Here is a 20,097-nt window from a genome sequence, read left to right as displayed (position 1 = left end):
TTCCAAATAAATAATCTCCTGCCACTAACAGATAAGATAGTCATAAAATATACTTGGGTCATCTAAATGAACCTGGTAGAATCTCACAGGGACACAAGATCTTTTTCATACCATCTAAACACTGTATTCTGCGGTACCGATACCTAAGCAATCATTCTACCAAAATTTGGCTCACTTGCTTCAGAATGTTTTATGACGAAGATACTATACACGTTTTATGGAAAAATAACACAATTATTAACATTATTTATGACACACACATCTTATCCGTATTCTGACGGCATTGTTTGTTACAAGTTAGATTTAAAATGTGTGTGCCGGACAATGTTTATTGCTATTTACAGTTTATTTCTTTATAAGGTATGAAAGATGTGTATTGTTGTTGGAGTAGCCATCTTAAGAGGACAAAGAGGGCACTTAATTAAGGAACTGCGAGACATATTTTTAAAATTGTTTTTGCCAAAACAAATACTTAAATTCGTAAATGTAGACCCATCAACAAAATGAGTAGCTAATGAGTTCTGAGCACGGTCTGAGAAAAAGAAAGATTTTAATTCCTTACCATGGGCCAAGTTCCTTAGCATGAAAGATGTCAGAACAGAATACTAAAAGCTCAGCTATTAGGCGTGTGTGCGGCGGATATATAGCCGCGATTCAATGAAGACATGAATACCATGCTAATAATGAAAATAGATATAAGTATATATAGGTACGAATAAAATGGATTGAATAAAAAAATGACAAGCTAAAACACCTATAAGACATACACAATATCATTCAATTCGAACCTGCAACAACCCACAACAACCTGCCAAGCAAGCCCACTTTCAACAACTTAACAAGTCTATATTTACACAGTAGAGGCCAATTTAACGACTAATTTTCTCGATAAAATGTAGGTAATAACTTCGAAATAATTCAGGGGGAGGCTCTTGATACTTGCTTTTCACCACTATCACTTTCGAAACTTTCCCTCATTCTTTACTCGCATTTCGTTGCTATATTGTTTCTACAGACGAAAACGCATTCACGTGTTACAAGCAATTCGAGCTTTATTTGAATATTTATATAGCTGCGTAAAATAGGATATTGAAAGCGATTATGAACGGCTGCGTATCACATTATTTGGCGATATAATTTTGGCAGTATTCAGAGGTATATCAAAATGAAGGAATACCGTGGTGAATGCGGAGGGTTTGTTTCTACATTAATTTGTATTCAACTTATTGTTAGCTACAGGCATAAATATGAGTAAATTTCGAGCTATAATAATTGGTGCGGGAGTATCTGGTATTGCAGCAGCTTCGAGATTGTTGGAAAATGGTTTCAAGGACTTCATCATTTTGGAGGCTGAGAATAGGATGGGTGGAAGGATATACTCTTGTGAATTTGGTAAGATTGAGTATTAAGTATGTTACTTTTAAATTTAAACCCTCTATTATTGGGTTTCATTTGCTATTTTTATCATGTTGTCAGGTGAGCGAGTTGTGGATATGGGAGCGCAATGGGTACACGGGGAAAAAAATAATGTAGTGTATGAACTAGCGAAACCCCATCAGCTGCTTGGCGATTCTGGAAGCCGCTATACAGAAACTCAGTTTGTTACATCATCTGGGGTATTAGTTGATGGCGACTTCACCGACCAAGTGATGACCCTCATTGCACAAATTAACGAAGCAACGTCTTCTGACTTAATTGGTTTCGACGGTTCTTTGGGGGATTATTTCACGCGAGAGTGAGTAAAACCTTTTTTACTTTCATCTTTATGAGGCTTACCAACGATTAAAATCCATTTTCCCTGATGATAGATTTCATGCAATTCCATGAGGGAGTCAGCAGACAATAGGTTACCAGTCGTTTGATGAATGCCTTCAGAAAATAATGGTGATGTTATTTTTGCTTCATTTTGTTTATTTGCAAAGCAGAAAGAAATGGATGTGTGATTATAAATATTTAGTAGAAATTACACGTTTGCATTTTACAATTGGATGAAATTTACAAGTCGAGGAAAGAAATTGTTACAGATATATGTTTGGTAATTCATTCAACTTGCCAGGTTTCTCCTACGAATAGTGGCTTGCAAGAGGATCTTACAAAGTTCTTCTGTGCCACTTACTTTATGCCACACTTTGAACAGAGGTTCATTTACTATCTTAGGGTGCTTCAACATCGAATGAACAATTTCATCTGGTATAATGCAAGTACACTTTTTGTTCGAACACCCATTATTGATGTAGTTGGTGTTCATCAGCACATAAATGTACCTCACGTATCTGTCATCTACACAGGTGGAACTGACATAGTCATTTTCCACATTTAAGATCCTTTGTATGTACTCCCTGGTAATGATGGGAATCACATAGTCCACCTGCAAAAGAAATTGGAATTTATTATCAGTATTCTCCACAAATGACATCCAAACAAATACTGCCAATATATCTAAATACCTATAATAACAATGGGAAAATTAATCTACCAAAGCTCGGTATTAATGCTTTTATCATCTTCTACTATGAAGGAAAAGTAAACTAATGGCTAACAATGTAGACGTGAATGCTTCCCTTACAGTAGGGTTCAGTAATGAGAAAAAAATGTAAAGAATGGTTAGGATGCAACTGAAAGTATCACTGCATGCTTTAACATCAACATAAGGTGCACCTGTGTACTAACTTCGATTGCAATCCATGCAACTGTATGGAAACTCATAGTGGACAGACAAACAGACATCCTCTAAAATGTATATCGATAGATCATATACCATTTGCTTATCAGGTAAAGCATTAATACTTCAATGTTCTTACTTAACAGAATTTATTTATTAATAAGTGTATGTTTAAGTTTAACAAAAACAAATAATTCACCTGTTGAAATGCCCCAGCAATGAATGACTGGTCATCCTGAGCTAGAGCCGCTTGCTGTTCTTGCAGTATGAGAACTCCTATTCTTGGTAGCCCTTCTCTCTTTTCTCTCATAGTTTTAGCCACTTCTTTTGCTATTTCATAGCCATCTGATGCGAATGTGAGCATAACTTTAATTCCATATTGAGGTCTTGCTGCTGGCACTCTAGTTTTAATGTTGATTGGAGCTGCCCTGATTAGCTGAAAATAGATGATTCCCAAAAGTTCATACTACTTAACAGAAAAAAACACTGCTTAAAATATCATAAGCATAGATGAATTTTGCAGATACAATGAATTGCTTTGTAATTATCATTTTTCAAGTTCGTAACCAAGCACATTTTAATGATTCAGTTCCTATAGAATGAATGAGACCCAATAGATAAAATGTGTATTGCATATACACCCATGTAATTTTTTTTATTAATTTGTCAATTTATCATGAACTTGCTCATGCATGTTCAACATGGCTTAATAAATTGTACACATATTATTCAGAAGTTATTTTTATTGTGTATTTTCAGTTATTCGGAAAAAGAATTGTAAGAGAATTCACCAGTGCCTGCAACCTTCTGGTAATGAATGTGATCATTTCCAAACCATTTGGAATGGAACATCCCTCCCATTCTTCAACTCATCTTAAGAATCAAGGCAATAGTGAATAGACTTGTCTCTCTCCTCGACCAAGGCTTGCCCACTATGTTGTGGCTTACATTCGCTAAAACATTTATTTTGATGACAAAATACGTCTTGCTGTAGACTTATAGGCTGAAAACACTATTAATATTCTAAATTCTATTTGAATTCCTAGCATAGGTAACTGGGAGGACATAAGTCCACACACTTGAATTGAAAACAATTGCTACCTATAAAATATGCTTCAGTTGAAATTGGAAACACATTTATCATGATCAAGAAAAAATTATTCTAGCCAAAGGGGTGCTAGAATTAAAACTTCACTATCTTTCAGTGTTATCATGAATATCTCATGTGCAAGTAATTTCAATAAGCTAATGACGAAATCATCAGCATCAAATTCCAAGTCATTCTTGTATCAACAAAACTATAATAATTCCACTTTCGAAGGGCATTGTAGTAACTCAATGTCATTCTTATCGAGAAACCTAAATTCAATGAATCAAAGTGTGCTATTTTTCATTCACACTATGCGGGACTAAAGTTGAAGCAGACCCTTTGCACAAGTTCTTTTACACCATTATGTGTTCCTGTTGGTATGATCTTTACCCAGATTTTTTGTTTTGATTCCAATCATGCTGAAATTTGGTTCGCTATTCCTTTATAAGTAGTTTCATTGGTGTATAGCACAGAGATAAAGATAGCAGATGTTTGACAAGGATGATTTCGCTCCAAGGAAAGAATTCTTATATAGGGTCTGTAGTCAGCACAGTAATGGATACAGAAAAAACTAAAAGGGGAGTGGGTGGTGCAAAATATATCTTGAGCTACCTTTCCTTTCGTCGTAATGACAAATAATTAAGTCACATGCAAAGTTTAAGATCTTTTTACTTAAACTTATAATATGCATATACAAGACAATCCCATCTTATGATTAAAAAAAAATTACAGTTGTGGTTCTGCAATGTTAGCCAATGCGGATGGCCATGCAAGGGGGGGCATGCGCCCCCCATATGTATCCGCCACTGACAAGGGGGTAAAGATTAATCTTAACAAAAATCGAGTGTTATCATATATGCACATATCATGGGCAAAGTACACCATTTGCCCGGTTGTGAAAAAATAACAGGCTTGAGGGTTAAAAGCAACAACTGCGCCAAATGTGTCTTGTGCTCGCTGCTTCCAAAATCTTCCGTAGCCCTTCCAGTATAGTAACAAGAGGCCCACCGACAATTGTCATTTCTTCGAAAAAAAAGCCACTGTTATAGCTTATCTTTCGGTATGTTTTTGAAGAGAGTAGCAAGTTTAGCCTTCATTTCTTCGTGTTTGGAATGACACTGGTTAAATACCTAAACGCCATTATGATAAAAAAATTTTCTCATGTCTATGCTTGCTGCAATTAAAATTAATGAAAACCTTGACGCCGTATGATCACAATGAAGACAGCAAAATATACTTCCATGACGAAGCCCCGAACCCTGGCCCCCTAGGTGGGAGTCACATATGCTACCCCTACCCCACCCGACCAATCTGGGGAGGAGTGCGATATTTTGGAATTATATACGGCTTGTGAAAAGTACCGCATGAAAATTAATTAATTACAACCAAACTATGGCCCATTCAACAGAACCACTACTAGTTCAAAGATGTGTTCAACATTCTGAAATCCATTAAAAATACGGCATTGAAAAAGGCGGAGCAAGATACATGGTCTCCCCTTGTGTGTCAGCAATGACATTCAGTGACAGCCTTGCACTGCATCCTTAGCTATAAAATTTAAGGGTCCTTCATTCTAATTTTCTATGATAATTGATTTCTAATGATAAGTGTAATTCCAACAAATGTTGAAAACTGAATTTCAGTGAAGTTAGGTTGCAATTAGCTGAGTAACTATTATCATGAGGGCATTTGCACACAAGCATAATAGAGAATGCAGCATCAGGTACCCTTAAATGCAGATATCTTTCACAACATGTACTTGCATGACTCTTAATAAAAAAATGTCAATTCATTTAGTTCTACTTCTCTTTCCGGCAGAATTTTTTTGGAGACAGATAACATTAATGCAGACCCAAGGTGGATCTAAGTATGGCCAAAGTCCACAATTACAGTATCTAAAACTATTTAGCCATGCATTTTATTAGGAGTTACACATTTGAAGAAAGGAACCGCTTAAGTTACAATCACAACTACAATGAATATAATTATTAATCTCATGCTAAAGAGATGCAATATCACGCCCATACCAATAAGACGCTTCTGAATACAAAGAATGAATAAATCACTTAAATCACACTCTTTCCCTCCATTTTAAAGCCAAATGGCCTCTTAGCTAATTGTTAGTGCAGTACACTAAACGAATGAAATATGGCATTCCATTAGTTGTGCGTTTTTAACCTACTTTCTTTTGAGTTATACACTACCTGATCCTCCTGCTTTTGATGCTGCACTTGAATGTTGATTTGTGTGCATCTCTCCGGCTGCTGGACCGAATGTAAGGAGAGTATACTGGGTACAGCAGGCAAATTATAGGGATATCTTATGATATTATGCTGAATGTCCTCTTCAGAAGAACCATTGGATGAATCCACTGTACCTTTAAAGTGAAGTAACTCAAAGTTAAGACCCTGAAAGATTACTATTACTGTGGCTATTCATCACAAGTAACTGTGTACGGAGGATTTCGTTTAAGGTATTATTTTCAATAAGAACTGCAACAATGGCTCACCTTCTGATACTGACAAGTATCCACTTTCCTCGGATGATCTATATTTCCTATGGATTTCCTCCGAAAATTCTACAAAACATAAAAACAATGCCGGTAAGACGCTTACGAAATATTTGGGTTTGTGGGTCAACTTTCAGCAAAACTCACCGATGAATAGGTCATAGTTCTTGGTTATAATGTCAGGTCTCCCAATGTTTCTTAATGCTACGATGAGGTTAGCAATAGTCCCATGCTCAGTATCAGCGTATGCCCTCACTACATAAAATGTTGGGTCTTCGCGAAGAATGCCAATGCCTGAAAACTGATGGTGTAGCAAAATTGGAATAATGGTTACTAATAACAGTTAATAATTTGCCGTGGCCAGTGAAATTTAACATACACGCACAAATTAACTTACGTTCACTATTCGTGGGTCAAGACCCAGATGATGCCCGAAGTCTTCCCAGCCTGAATAAAATGGACTGGGTTTGGTAGAGCTTAGAGTAAGGCATAATTCCTTGCGTAATCTTGTCCCTTCAGGACTAAACAAAAAAGATACGTGGATATCTCTAGTTTTTCGAATTAATTCATCAATACGGCTGTCATTGTTTGGGGGAGGTTTAACCGAGTTTCTTATTGCTTCAAGTTCAGGATTCCTCAGTTTCCTGTTATTGGCGAAAGAAAGATAGATTAAATTTCTTGTCCCCAATAGCAATGTCATTTATGTGCAAAAGCCGCGATATAAGGCTAGAAAACAGTTTTATTTAACTATTTACAGCCGCGCCGTTGACGTTTTTAATCACGACAACAGGGACCACCCAAAGTCAACTCATTACTTTAGTTATTGTGCTTGGCGGAAATTTTCGTCATAACGTAATACAAAATATCATAATTACCCGAACACCATAGTCATGGAGTCGAACAAAGATGTAGGTACCCACTTCGTGTGCGTGTCTGTTTCTGCAGGTAAATAAGTTTCCATCTGTTTACCTCATTCTCAACTATACCTTTATCGCCTTGACATTTTCCTCGTTTTTACCCGTTTTTCCTTGTCGGATTTTCCTTTAAGTGACGTCACGTTATTGATACCAGCACCCCAGCACAGCGTTGCTGATATTCCAGTGTGGGCATTTGGCAACATTGTAAACAAGCCCGGCAATGGTTTGAAGACATCTTCGTGAGCATAATATTTATCATGTGAATCGAAGGCCTATCGAATAGATTCTGTGTTTATCGTAATGTCGATGTGATTTGAAAAAAATATTTTCTTTTGAAATTCAGCTTTGATTTTATCTGAAAATCGAAGGTTATGACTATTATCACCAATACATATATAAGCCTCTCGTCAATTGGATAACATGCTCACTTAATCTCATTCAGCTCACATTGCATCAAGCTGAGCCAACTCACATCTCATCCGCAATTCAGAAAGCCGCAGGAATCAACACAGCTCTTCACCCTCTACTAAAGAAAAATTCACTTCTTGGAGTCAAGACAAAACTGCTTTTGTACAACTCCATGATTAAGCCCATCTTAACGTATGCTTCACCGGCTTGGCTTCATGCGGCGCCATCACACCTGAAGAAAATTCAAGTTGCAGAAAATAAAATTATTCGCAAAATAATAAACACAATAGAAACATCAGAAAAGATCGCAAACTCTGTCCAATCTTAACTTATCTGAAATATCACTTTTTAAAAAATTCGAAGCATATTTCGCTGCTACAAAAAGACCTCTGCTACAAAACATCTGGGACTACAAAATACAAGATAAATCCAAATACCGATATCCTAAATGTGCCCTAAACCCTACCCACATCCCTAATTACCCTCTTTAACTTATGCCATGACTCTAATAAATTAAAAAAGTGATTATTTTTGCTGCCTGAAACCACCAAAAATGAGAAACTCCCAGGAGACAGCCAATTCTGGCTGGGAACTGCAGCGCAAGTCAAGAGAGATACGTGCGAGTGCTTCTCGTCAATTTTGACAGGGAAGCGTAAAAGCTATTGAGTGGAAGCGACAAGTTGTTAGTTTTGAATATGGGTCAGGGGTGGAGAAATTTGAGGTAAATAGTAGTGTTAGGATTACAGTAGACATGAGGAGGTATAGTCCCCCCTTATTCCACTGGCTGAATCTGGCAGTTCAAATATTATTTAGATGCAAATGTGGTTCTGTAACAAGAGTAGGTATCTTGGAAGTAGATGGTTACCAAAATAAGTTATGGTTTCTTTCAAATATATCTTCAGTGTAAATCCTGATACTCTGCTTTCTGTCAAGTTTCTATCAAATCTGCAATACCACATTGTTTTACCTACAATCTTAGATTATGATCGCAATTTTTTTCGTTGATCTTCTTTTTGATATTACTTACTGCTTTTGATGTTGTGATTTCAATTCTATGCTGTGTTCAGTGCAATCTGATGTCTCGTGTTTTAAGTGAAATTGATTTTTGAATCCTCGGGTTAAATATTATCTTTTTGCACTCAGGTTTGAGGAGAAACTTCAGGATGATAGCAGCAAAGGAATCAATAAAAATTTAGCTCGATCCTTTTTGGAATGGTACCACAAATTTGAAAATTCAATTGATGCATCGGATTCCTGGTTCAATACTTCTGGGAAAGGCCACATAGAGTATTGGGAGTGTGAAGGGAACATGTTGTTGCATTGGAAGAATGGAGGATATGCTAGTGTCATTGACTTGCTTACTGTAAGTAAATTTTTGTTATTTATTATTATTATTTTTTTATTAATTTAATTTATTTCTTAGGTTTCTTGTAAAATTATCACAAATTTTTGGAGTGGCTCTCTGTGATATATCTTTCATATATTAAAATAATGATCAGGAGCCGATGCAGATTTGGCACGGTACCTCTCTCATATGCATTCAAATGTGACTTAAAACCGTTTCGATCGGTTTTCCTTAAAAAATGAAATGTGAAGAAGTGTGCCTTATAATCGTGAAGGAAAAAAACATTTTAAGTGGAAGGAGTATAAGAAGATGCCTTGCTGTACTTGTGACAAGTAATACATCAGCGAAACAAGCTATGCATTCTGTTTGGACCGTATTAAAAGAAAAAAACTCTTGCCATTTGACTTGGAAAACCCTTTAAGTCAGTGCTAATGGAACTTGCAACCTCAAGACATGATTTACTGATTAAAAATGGGTAATTGCCTTGACGAAAAAATTTAAACCCCAGTTAATCCATGAGAGATTAGGAAATGTGAAGATAACTTCAATATAGACTCAAGCTTCAAAATCGGCCACTTGTTGGATCTTGCCTTGAAGTCTTATCGATACCTCCACTGCATAAATGCTCAACAATAGCCCACTGAATCATATCCACTCATCTAGATAGCCCTTATAGTACTAGATGAGCGGACTTGATTCGGTGGGCAATTGTTGAGCATTTATGCAGTGGAGGTATCGTTATGGAAAGAAACCTTGTTCAGCTCTTCCCTATCCAATCTTTCTTCCTCCTTGAATCTATGTAAGCATCCTCCATTAGAACGTTGTCTCATTCCCTCAGATAAAGTGTCCAGCAGTGGCCATGAAAGGTCAAGTAATATACCTGAATTAGTGTGCAGAGTACATCTGGAAAAAAAGCAACTTCCGTTGTCAGAATTTTAGCCCTCGTTGCTACCTCCCTCAGATTTCATCTCTATTATTGAGTAATATTTTAAATTAAGTCTCAAGTACACCAGATAGGTGAATGGCCAAGGGTTTTTGGCACCTTTAAATTCTGAGGAATTGGAATTGAGTTTTTTTTAGAAATTTTTCATTCCAACACTGAGATTAAGCCTTTTAAGTCTTGTCTAAAGGAAAAACTTAAATCTTACTAAACTTGGATCATGTTGCAATATTCATGTACCAAAATCGATCAGAATGATTCCAATCAGTGCCATTCTTACCTCCTTCTATGAGTTGTGCAAAGAGTTATTAAAATTCTTCAATTTCAATCTAAGTCAATTTAATAGATTAATATTCATTTTTCAGAAAAAAATTCCTGACCCACGGAATGAACTTCCGGTTTTGAATAGAATTCAATATAACAAGGAAGTCAATTCTATTAAATGGGATGGATTTTCTGACTCTGAAAGGATGAATAAAGTGTCTGTAACATGTGCCGATGGTTCAGAATATATAGCAGATCATATTATTATCACTGTATCCCTAGGGGTTTTGAAAGAAAATCTGAATATGTTTCAACCTGAACTGCCTGGTAAAAATTCAAATGCAATAAAGGTATGTTGCATCAACTATGAAATTTTTATCAACTTGGAACGTTCATTGCAGTTTATGTGACTTAATATCTTCATGTGGACATAATTTATACAGGGACTGGCATTTGGAACTGTTGATAAAATATACTTGAAATATCCTCACCGCTGGTGGCCTCAAGATTGTGCTGGTTTTAGCCTAGTGTGGAATGAGGAAGATCATGCAATTTTCAAGAAACAGCTGGTGAACAGTGGGGTTAGTAATAACAAGTGTTTGATTAAAAGAATACATCAGATTATTTGATTGATAATTGCATGTAAGTGCATTGCTTCATGCCAATTGGAGTTCTGTTCTGTGCTTCTGGCATAATATTTCAGCAAAAAATTTGATTTGGTTATCTGCCAGTTGTGTTTCAAGAAAGTCATTTGAGTCAATGAAAGGAAAGAAATTTTTACTTTCCCACCTTATAATGAAAATATTATTAAGATGTTTGGATAGATTATACTGGGTGGATGCATGCGATGTGGTATGAATTTTTAGAAAATGTTAAAAATAAGTATGGCCATTAGTCAAAGGCAACTTGCACAAAAACTTGTCTGTAAATACCATTCTTTGCATCAAGTAAACATGAATGTTTTGTGATAAATTTTTTATGCATTTAACTTTTTAATAAAACTATTTTAATTATAACTGAAGAAATATAGGATTAAATTCTACAATACATTAAACTTCTATGTCTTGAAAAGTGCTAGTTATTCTAATCCATTTAAATCCTTTTTAACTTTTTGGATGTTAGTTGGCTGGTTTGTCTAAGTTGTAGGGTGGTGTTCTCTTCAGAAGTTTTCAATGATTTCTTTCCTTCTTGATCTCTTCAAGTTCAATTTTTTCTTCCTCTTATTTTCATGCACTAGATACTTTATAACCATAAATACTCCTTCCTGGCTACATGCCTGCTTCATAGTAGAAATGAATTTGCCATAAGAATGTTAATTTGATTTCTTTATCTCCATCAGGTCAAAGGTGAAAATTGGCTGGGGGACATATTTGGGTTTTACAGCGTTGATGATCATCCACTTATACTTTGTGGATGGATTGTGGGCCCACCTGCTAAAGAGATGGAACAAGCATCAGAGAAAGATTTAATGGAATCTTGCAACTTTCTTTTGAGCTATTTCCTTGGTCGTCATTTTAACATCCCTCCTTGCGAAGAAGTTAAAAGGTCTGGTGTTGCATAACATCATGGTAGTGTTGGCATTGAACAATTAATCTTTTTTGTTAATTAATCAATCCATTTCAATTTATTTTTCCATCCATTTTTTCAACTCAATTTCTATGAATCAAGGACACACCAACGTAAATAAATATTGTCAATGGAGTTATTAACAAGATTATTAAAGTTTTGAAAGACTGGTTAGAAATATATGGTAAATGTCAATTGAAAAATACTCTTTCATAGATGCAAATATGCAGCCTTTGGTGCAGCCTAGATGTACATTCATATCCATCGGGCTGAAAATTTATGAACATAGAACATGCTAAAAATTGATTGGAAATGGAAATAAATGAAAATAATTCTGACATCCGTTTTATTCTCTTCTCTTAGATCGACTTGGTTTTCAAATAAGCACTTCCGAGGATCCTACAGCTATCGGAGTATGGACAGTGAAAAAATGGGAACAAATGCTCAGCATCTTTCATGTCCTTTGACGAATCAAAACGGATCAGTGGTAAGAATGGAGTAGTGTTCAAGTCAATTGATAGGATGATAGTACATACTTTAAAATCTCTTTATATTGTACCTCCTGTATTGTTAACCTCCTGGCATAGTTAAATCATCATGATCTTTCCAAAATTCAAGCATGTAGCACAAGGCAAATCTTTTCATATTGTACCCTTTCACATGACAATATTTCTGTGTATCGTGCACCAGTGGCGCAGCGAGGGGGGGTTTTGGGGGATAAAACCCCCCCCAGACCTCAGAGAAATTTTAAAATTAAATCTATTTTACTTTATTGCTTACAGAATAGAGTGAGGATTAACAAATTATCCCTCATAAGGCCGTAAAACTCAACATTCTGAACCATTTATCTTTAATTTTTTTCTGGCGGAGGGCCCCCGCACCTCCCGCTAACCCTGGTGGGTATACCACACCCCAAACCTCCCAGTGTTAGTTGCACCTGAAACCCTCCCTAGCCTTAATTCCTAGCTGCACCCCTGTCGTGCACTTACTCTTTAAGTGCACTTGCCATTGGCTCCGTAAATGTACATTGCTGGCTTATTAGCAATTATACATTTCTTGAATACTTCTATATTTAGTACTGGAAGTATAGTTCTAGACCATTAAACTGCCTCTGTACAATGATATATTTGGTTCAAAGTATTTGTCTTGTCCCTAATCTTGAAATTCATTTCCTTCGGGAATGCCTCTTTGATACCTTAAACAGGAGAAGGATTGGTCTGGATTTACTTACTCCCTCATTGGGCTGTAAGGAGTCTATGTAATTCTCGACTTATTCTTGACTAATGTTTACATTCTATGTTTTTCCATACATTGGAGTATACTTTACTTACTTAACAAAGATATAACATCTGTTAATAGAATGAAATGACACAACTTGCATTATTTGAAATTCTTTAATATATATTTCTTCTCTGTGCGAAACCTTCTCAAAACATTTCATAGGTATGAAAAATATTAATGTTCAACTCACTTGCATTTTTCACTAATAATAATGTTTTCTATCTTCACTTTATTCTTTTATAAACAACTTAACAACATATTTGACACAAATTAGTACTTTACATGCGCTTTCAGCAGCTAACACGTGCCTGGAATTTTTTTCCAATCACATTGCCTGTAATTTCATGTAATGCAGTATGTATTGCATAAATCACTGGGGTGTACCATACCTTAGTCTACGTTCACCACAGTTAGCTCTCCTGAAAGCTTCAACAGGGAGTTTCAGTGGGATATTGTGGTATTTGCCATTTCTTTATATAGTAATCATGCATTTATTGCAGCAAGGTAAAGAATATTACGGAATGTATACACTGGTAGTGTGAGTAGCCTCCCTCTGGAATTTCGCACCTTCATTGCTCAATAAATGCATGACAGATTACTCTTGAGTGGTAGATTTGGATAGTGGAGCAGCCATCTTGCAATGGAGACTGCTGCCTTCTCCAGCATTGCAGCATCACTCTGCTACCTGCCAATCACTTTGTAAACCTCAAGGACCACCACTAATTAAATCATAAAAATTTTAAAAATTCTCTGTCATATTTAAGGTTTTCATTTAAATCCCCGTCTTAATTTGAATCAGACAGTAAAGATATGATTGCCTGTACATGATTTTGACAGCTTTACTAGACATCTGAAATGGAATGGAAATTATAATGTGCAGGGTGAATAATCATGTCCTGGTCTAGTGGAAAGCCCCATTTAACCTTATTTCAATGTCGGTTAATATTTTTTGTGTTATACATAAGAATCAATGAATTTTTTCATGAATGATTTGTCTCCTTTTCACTGTTATCATTGAAATTAGGTGGTACAGTTTGCTGGTGAAGCGACTCATCCTCATTATTTTTCGACTGTTCATGGGGCTGTTGAAGCTGGCTGGAGGGAAGCTGATTCTTTACTGAGGACAATTAGGTAAAAATCATAAAAATTAAACGGATTGCTAATTTTCATCACAATACATATTTGGAGCTGTTGCATCATACTCTATGATTACCGATTCTGTCATTTTTTTTCTAGTCATTATATTAAAAACTGGAGTTAGACTTATTTTGAATTTTTTGCCTTTGGCAGAGTTAATTTGCTTTGAATACTTGCTCAGATATTGCTACTGTTTAAATGTTATTATTGAGTGTATTTTAAGATTTATATATACATCCTATTTTCCATAGTCATTTGCTGTCTCCATAAGTGCGTACACCCGTTGAAATGGAAGTACATATGTACCTAATAGATAATTTCTTGGTCTAGGCTGTCCTTGTAAGCTTAATTCTGAATTTTAATCCAAGTGCTAGTTATTAATATTTATCTGTTATTGGTGTGGAAAATTCTATCAGCTAGAACAGTATTTTAATCATGGACATATGGCTTTTTAGGAAGTAGTGCAGAGTGACACACCATTTACCGTAGGATCATAGCTGTCTTGGTGCTTTTGTAATTGACATTGGAAATCTTAAAAATTAATTTTGATTTAATGCAGCTTTATTTGGTTGAAATGAATTGATCATGCTGCTTTTTCAGCTAATGGTTCAAACCCCTAACCTTACCTATGCTTTTTGCAAAATGTCGTAAATATTGATCAACTTGCAACAGTCGTGTTCTAACTCACGCTTAATGCCCTGTGTCAAAATTTAATGTGATACTGCATATCGTTAGATTTAATGTCTGGGGAAACTCTTATCAGGTGTCCTGGCTCTTTTATCCATTGCGCATTGTGTCAAAATTTAATGTGATACTGCTTATCGTTAGATGTAATGTCTGGGGAAACTCTTATCAGGTGTCCTGGCTCTTTTATCCATTGCACCAACCCTATTTTTAACCTTTCTGCATCTGGTAGACGGAGGACAAGAGCACCATGGTTAAGGTATGGGTGGTTACCCTTGTAGCCATAGTCTGAACTCAACACCTATCTTTCAGGAACCGATATGTCAATGTGTCAAAGGCCTTGCTTGATACCACATATGCAGACCAAAATAAATGTGAATGAATTTGCCATTCTGCAGCTAATCTCTAGTTTGAATAGCGTCCAATTCCCACAACAACCTTCAGTGCGTAGGCAGTGTTTTTAAATATAGGAAATTAGAAGTGCTTGGGGTATGAAATTTAGTTTGGGGTAAGTGGATGATGCAAAGTGGTGAATCAGAAAAAGGTACTTTCACAAAGTAAACAGATTAGTGTGCAGTCTCTTGCAAGTTAGTGAGCTCTTACCACCAGCCATGGCCCTTACATGTATACTGGTTGCTAATCTCCGGCTCTGGATTGTTGCCTCGACGGATGCTTTTACCCCTCATACCCCTTACATGCCTCCCCTCTAACACAACTCTGGGTGCAGTCGCGCAGCCACTAGAGGATATATGGTACTAACTGCACTGTCGGCGGCAGTATATGCTTTCGACAGCGTAGTTAGTTCCATATTTCCTCTAGTTACAGTGCGACTGTGCCTAGAGTTGTGTTTGAGGGGAGGTGTGTAAGGGGTTCGAGGGGTAAAAGCGTCCGTTGAGGCAACACTCCAGAGCCTGAATATGTCGGGAAATTAGCAACCAGTATATAAGGATCATGCAACCAGCAATGAAAATTATTTACTGAGCTGAGGCAAACACTGGCACTACCAGTTGCAGTATATGTTCCATTCATTTAATTGTGTAATGTATAAGTTCAACAGATTCAGGCTTCAATTGGTGGAAGTTAGACATATTTAAGTAAATGAAAGGTCGTAGCACTTTTCCACAAGAATTTTTAATGCGTACAACGCGTTTCGGCTCACTGAGCCATCATCTGGTACAAGACGCTTGAACACATGTGAAGATCCCTTTTATACCCTTGAGAGAGGAGAGTATTGGAGAAGGAGAGGATTTGACATCTTTGAGGATGGGGGGGGGGGGGGGTGGGAACGGGTGTACAGAGTATAGACAATGGGGAAAGATACAACTACGGGATGTGGAGAACCCACGTTGGAGGGAGGGTTCTGGTCATGACTGTAAAATGACGACACGTGCGGAAGACCATAGCAAAACAGGAGGAGGGGGTGTTGAGAAGAGTGAAAAAAAAAAATCTCAACACCCCCTCCTCCTGTTTTGCTATGGTCTTCCGCACGTGTCGTCATTTTACAGTCATGACCAGAACCCTCCCTCCAACGTGGGTTCTCCACATCCCGTAGTTGTATCTTTCCCCATTGTCTATACTCTGTACACCCGTTCCCACCCCCCCCCCCCCCATCCTCAAAGATGTCAAATCCTCTCCTTCTCCAATACTCTCCTCTCTCAAGGGTATAAAAGGGATCTTCACATGTGTTCAAGCGTCTTGTACCAGATGATGGCTCAGTGAGCCGAAACGCGTTGTACGCATTAAAAATTCTTGTGGAAAAGTGCTACGACCTTTCATTTACTTAAATGTGTAATGTATGCCATTGTGTATCCTGTGCACCTCCATTTTAGGAAAAACCAAAGGGAATAAAAATAAGCAAATAAATATTTATTTTTCCCATTGAATGTGACTCTTGATATCATTCCTGAGAATCAAGTCCAAAAATTCTCATAAATGTACATACATTGAAGTATTTCGTGGAAGAAATAGTTTTAGTAAGACATTATTGTGAGACTGTGGAAGTCCAGTGCATTAAAATCTGTGTGCTACATATACACATACAGATATAGACATGAGGTCATGACAAGTTCTTTCCTGGGTAAATTTTGAAACTTTGTTGTGACCATTCCGGCAGTGATTTAATCCCATTTGGGAAAAAATCTGTGCAAAATATCCTCTTGGGTGAACTACTTTTGACCTTACCTTGTGCAGGTGGCATAAACAGGTAGACTCTTTTCATTTTGGGTGAGCCAGTAAATTATGCTTGGTTGCAAGTGTGGCACTTGTTATGGCAAGTGCTTTTTGATGAGTAATTTAGTGGGATACCTATGTACCTATATTTAGTATGTTTGAAGCATATCGTTAATAGAAAATGATGGATTTTGATAATGATTACAGCAATCAAGAAGAGAATACAGTTTTATTTGTGGAGTAAAATTTAATGCTCTTGGCGAGAGTTTGTAATGCCAGTGTGGGTGGGCAGGTATGAAAGAAAATATGTATGGTTTTTGAAACAGAGGCAAGTGTAATGTTAGGTATGAAAATTTGAATAAACCAAGATATTTACTTACATTTTTTAATAGATCTAGATAAACATTATTCCTTCTAATGTGACACTGTATGTGAGGGTACCTGCCTCTAGGATAATATTTAGTTGGAATCGGAAACCATGTCCGTACCGGGTGCTTTGTGGAACTAGAATGCTTCAACCTTATGTGAGAGAATGTTCAGTTGTTTCTGAATGCACATGAAGCCTGCCTGTGTATCAAAGTCATCAACCCAAGCATCTAGCCTGTAGCCTAAGCCCTTAGCAATTGTCAGAGCTGGGTTGATGAGTGCTTGGAGCTGTGAACTATATGACTCAAATGAGGTTATACAGTTACATACACATTATGTAATTAATGGATGCATGGCGAGTGAAGTAATTTCGCAATATAAGACTTTTAAAAAAAGGCAGCTGTAACATATGAATGCCCTAAGCAAACACTTGATTAACCAATCATATCAAATATTTATATACATAATATAATGATGACAAAAGAATTTGATGCAGGTATTGTAACTCAATCAAACTATTTGATGCAAATATCTTACCTATGTTTGTGCCACATTGTTCTCAAAACACTCTTCAAATCCTAATAATTGACTAAAAGCAGAGCGTATGGATTCAAATCATACACTAACCACCAAATAGTTAGTGAATACATCAATGGTGAAGTTGCCATTAAAGCAAAGATGTCCATAAACTCAAGTACGCAAGTTATTAAAGCATTCTTCAAGAATGCTAGCTGCTACTTCATCGCAATGTCATGTGTTATCATGCTAGCCCAAACAATTTGGAACCTACTTAAGTAACATGCTTAGTGTGGGAGTTGTGTGTGAGGATTAATTCAGGGATATAAGTAGGTAAACCTTATTGATGATCTCTCGTAAAATGTAATTTTTGAATTCCTTCACCTTCTTGACTGTCAATGCTAGCAAAATTTGGGAGTTGGTATTTCCTACTTAGAAGAATATCATGGTAATACATATTCTTATCAATATGTATCTTGATTTCCCGTCTTAAATGCTTGTGGCTGGTCTACTGCTGTGAATTTTGCTTTTGATAGGTTGTCAGGCCATTTACAGAACTATTTTGTAGTATTATTGTGTGGAAGCAATAGATATTGTATTTTTTGTACCTATCAATTATTTGTCTTCAAGGATTACACCTTGCTCATTATCATTCCCTCCATTTTTATTCACCTCGAGTGGATTGGTCGCCATGAGTGAAATTTCTAAAGCTAATACCGAATTCTGTTTAGTATTTTGATTTTCTTCATAAAATTTCCAGGGTTCTTTCTTTCTTTCTGCCCATGCAAATATGAGAAAAATGAGAAATATGTAGCTAATTTTATGCAACTAAAAGGATGGATATCACTATCAGTTCAATATCAAAAGTGAATTTCAGAGATTTTAAACAAGAAATGGATTTGATTTAACCTACATATACTGCACCCTCTCTCAGGAAAAAAATCTCTTTGCCATGTGCATGCATCACTTAGATTTATATACCATATTTATATAATTGGAATGATGGCAAAGTTTTGGCCTAGTAATTTGCTCCTTTGATTTATCAAATAATATTTTCATGTCAAATTCCTAGTAAAACACTTCCAGTCAGCCATTACGTATTATAGTCATAAATTAATTTGAAGCTTATTTGAAATTACATGACAATATTACTGTTCATTTAGGCCTTTGAAGTCAGCACTGTAAAGGGTGTATACTGGGAACTGAAGAGTGTGGTGATCGTTGGAGAAAGTTAAATAAGTATTTGAACTCCTGATTAGAAGCAATATTGTTAATTTCATGATATGGTGTTATAATTTTGTTTTCAGTCCTTTTTGTTGACTGTTTAATCATTGTGTATTCAAGCAAGTTATTTTCCAAAGAGCTTAAAGATGTTATCTGGTGCTATGAGTGCTAGTCTAATATGTATGTATTTTAAATTGCTTATATTTTTATACTCTGTGTACCACTTCCACTCTGCCTTGAAAGAGGTGCTTTAAAAATGCTTCTTAAGTGCACTTTGTGTGCCACAATGAGAGTGGGGATCTAGTAATGGCTCCTAGTCATGTCACATCTTGTCCTATATTGTTATCTCTCTTCTGGTAGTATTCACGGTGGCTGTTTTCAATGTTGTTCTTTATGATCACAATATTAATTCATATGAAACATGAAGACAAATGTTATGATATTAACGCATTTTCTAGTTTTTCTAAATGAATTTGATGTCTTTTCTTTTTCAAGTCATGAGTAGTGATCAGGCAATGATTTTTATAAATTAAATACTACTTACTGGATATAAATGTACAATAACCGTTTTAAATATCAGAATTTAACCAAGGCAGTTATGTGTTCTAGTTTTCATAATTATTTTCCATAGGAATATTTACCTATTTTTATATTGATGATATGTCTGCCAAATATTCAAGTCTATTTTTCCTTGGAGAAGAATAATCTTCTTATAACTGTTATCATGTCTTCATATGATCAGTGTAGGTCAATTTCAATCAGCATATAAGACTCATTTTTATAAAAGTCAATGTAATTATTTCAGTATTAAGAAAAACCTGTTGGACTCTTCTTAAAATATAACGGTGAATGCCCTGTTGTTGATTAGTGCTCCCTTTGATCCCTAGATATGGGATTCTATTCACTGAGTCTGTGTCTAGTTTCATGAAAAGTAACTGTATTTGTAAATTTATTCTAGCAAAAAAATGTTTGGTAATTCTGGATTTTACAAAGCAGGTTAATACAAAGTTTCTGGAATA

At 36.1% G+C, this 20,097-nt stretch overlaps 2 protein-coding genes across 4 annotated transcripts in view; one reads left to right on the top strand and one right to left on the bottom strand.

Moving 5' to 3' along the window:
• The first annotated feature begins 987 nt into the window (after positions 1-987).
• The window catches only part of LOC124155714 (spermine oxidase-like), a 42,783-nt gene continuing 23,673 nt past the window's right edge, over positions 988-20,097 (top strand). The window contains exons 1-9 of one of the 3 annotated variants that reach the window (XM_046529761.1): positions 988-1,155; positions 1,240-1,392; positions 1,477-1,735; positions 8,730-8,949; positions 10,237-10,485; positions 10,579-10,716; positions 11,475-11,680; positions 12,065-12,188; positions 14,007-14,113. In XM_046529761.1, coding sequence (XP_046385717.1) covers positions 1,248-1,392; positions 1,477-1,735; positions 8,730-8,949; positions 10,237-10,485; positions 10,579-10,716; positions 11,475-11,680; positions 12,065-12,188; positions 14,007-14,113 — 1,448 coding nt within the window. In that variant the 5' untranslated portion in view covers positions 988-1,155; positions 1,240-1,247. Of the gene's footprint in view, positions 1,156-1,233; positions 1,393-1,476; positions 1,736-7,417; positions 8,308-8,729; positions 8,950-10,236; positions 10,486-10,578; positions 10,717-11,474; positions 11,681-12,064; positions 12,189-14,006; positions 14,114-20,097 lie in introns of those variants that run through there. The other 2 variants (XM_046529760.1, XM_046529762.1) reach the window with 2 other exon arrangements.
• Positions 1,894-7,319, bottom strand: LOC124155716. Its single transcript, XM_046529763.1, has 7 exons — positions 7,137-7,319; positions 6,659-6,905; positions 6,409-6,562; positions 6,262-6,330; positions 5,957-6,129; positions 2,862-3,098; positions 1,894-2,368 (listed from the first exon to the last, which is right to left on the bottom strand). The coding sequence occupies exons 1-7, from the start codon at positions 7,220-7,222 to the stop codon at positions 2,045-2,047; spliced, it is 1,290 nt and encodes a 429-aa protein (XP_046385719.1). The 5' UTR covers positions 7,223-7,319; the 3' UTR covers positions 1,894-2,044.

Source organism: Ischnura elegans, chromosome 3, assembly GCF_921293095.1.
Source record: "Ischnura elegans chromosome 3, ioIscEleg1.1, whole genome shotgun sequence".
NCBI lineage: Eukaryota > Metazoa > Arthropoda > Insecta > Odonata > Coenagrionidae > Ischnura > Ischnura elegans.
The sequence above is the reverse complement of the archived record's forward strand: the minus strand, read 5'-3'. Positions and strand labels throughout refer to the sequence as shown.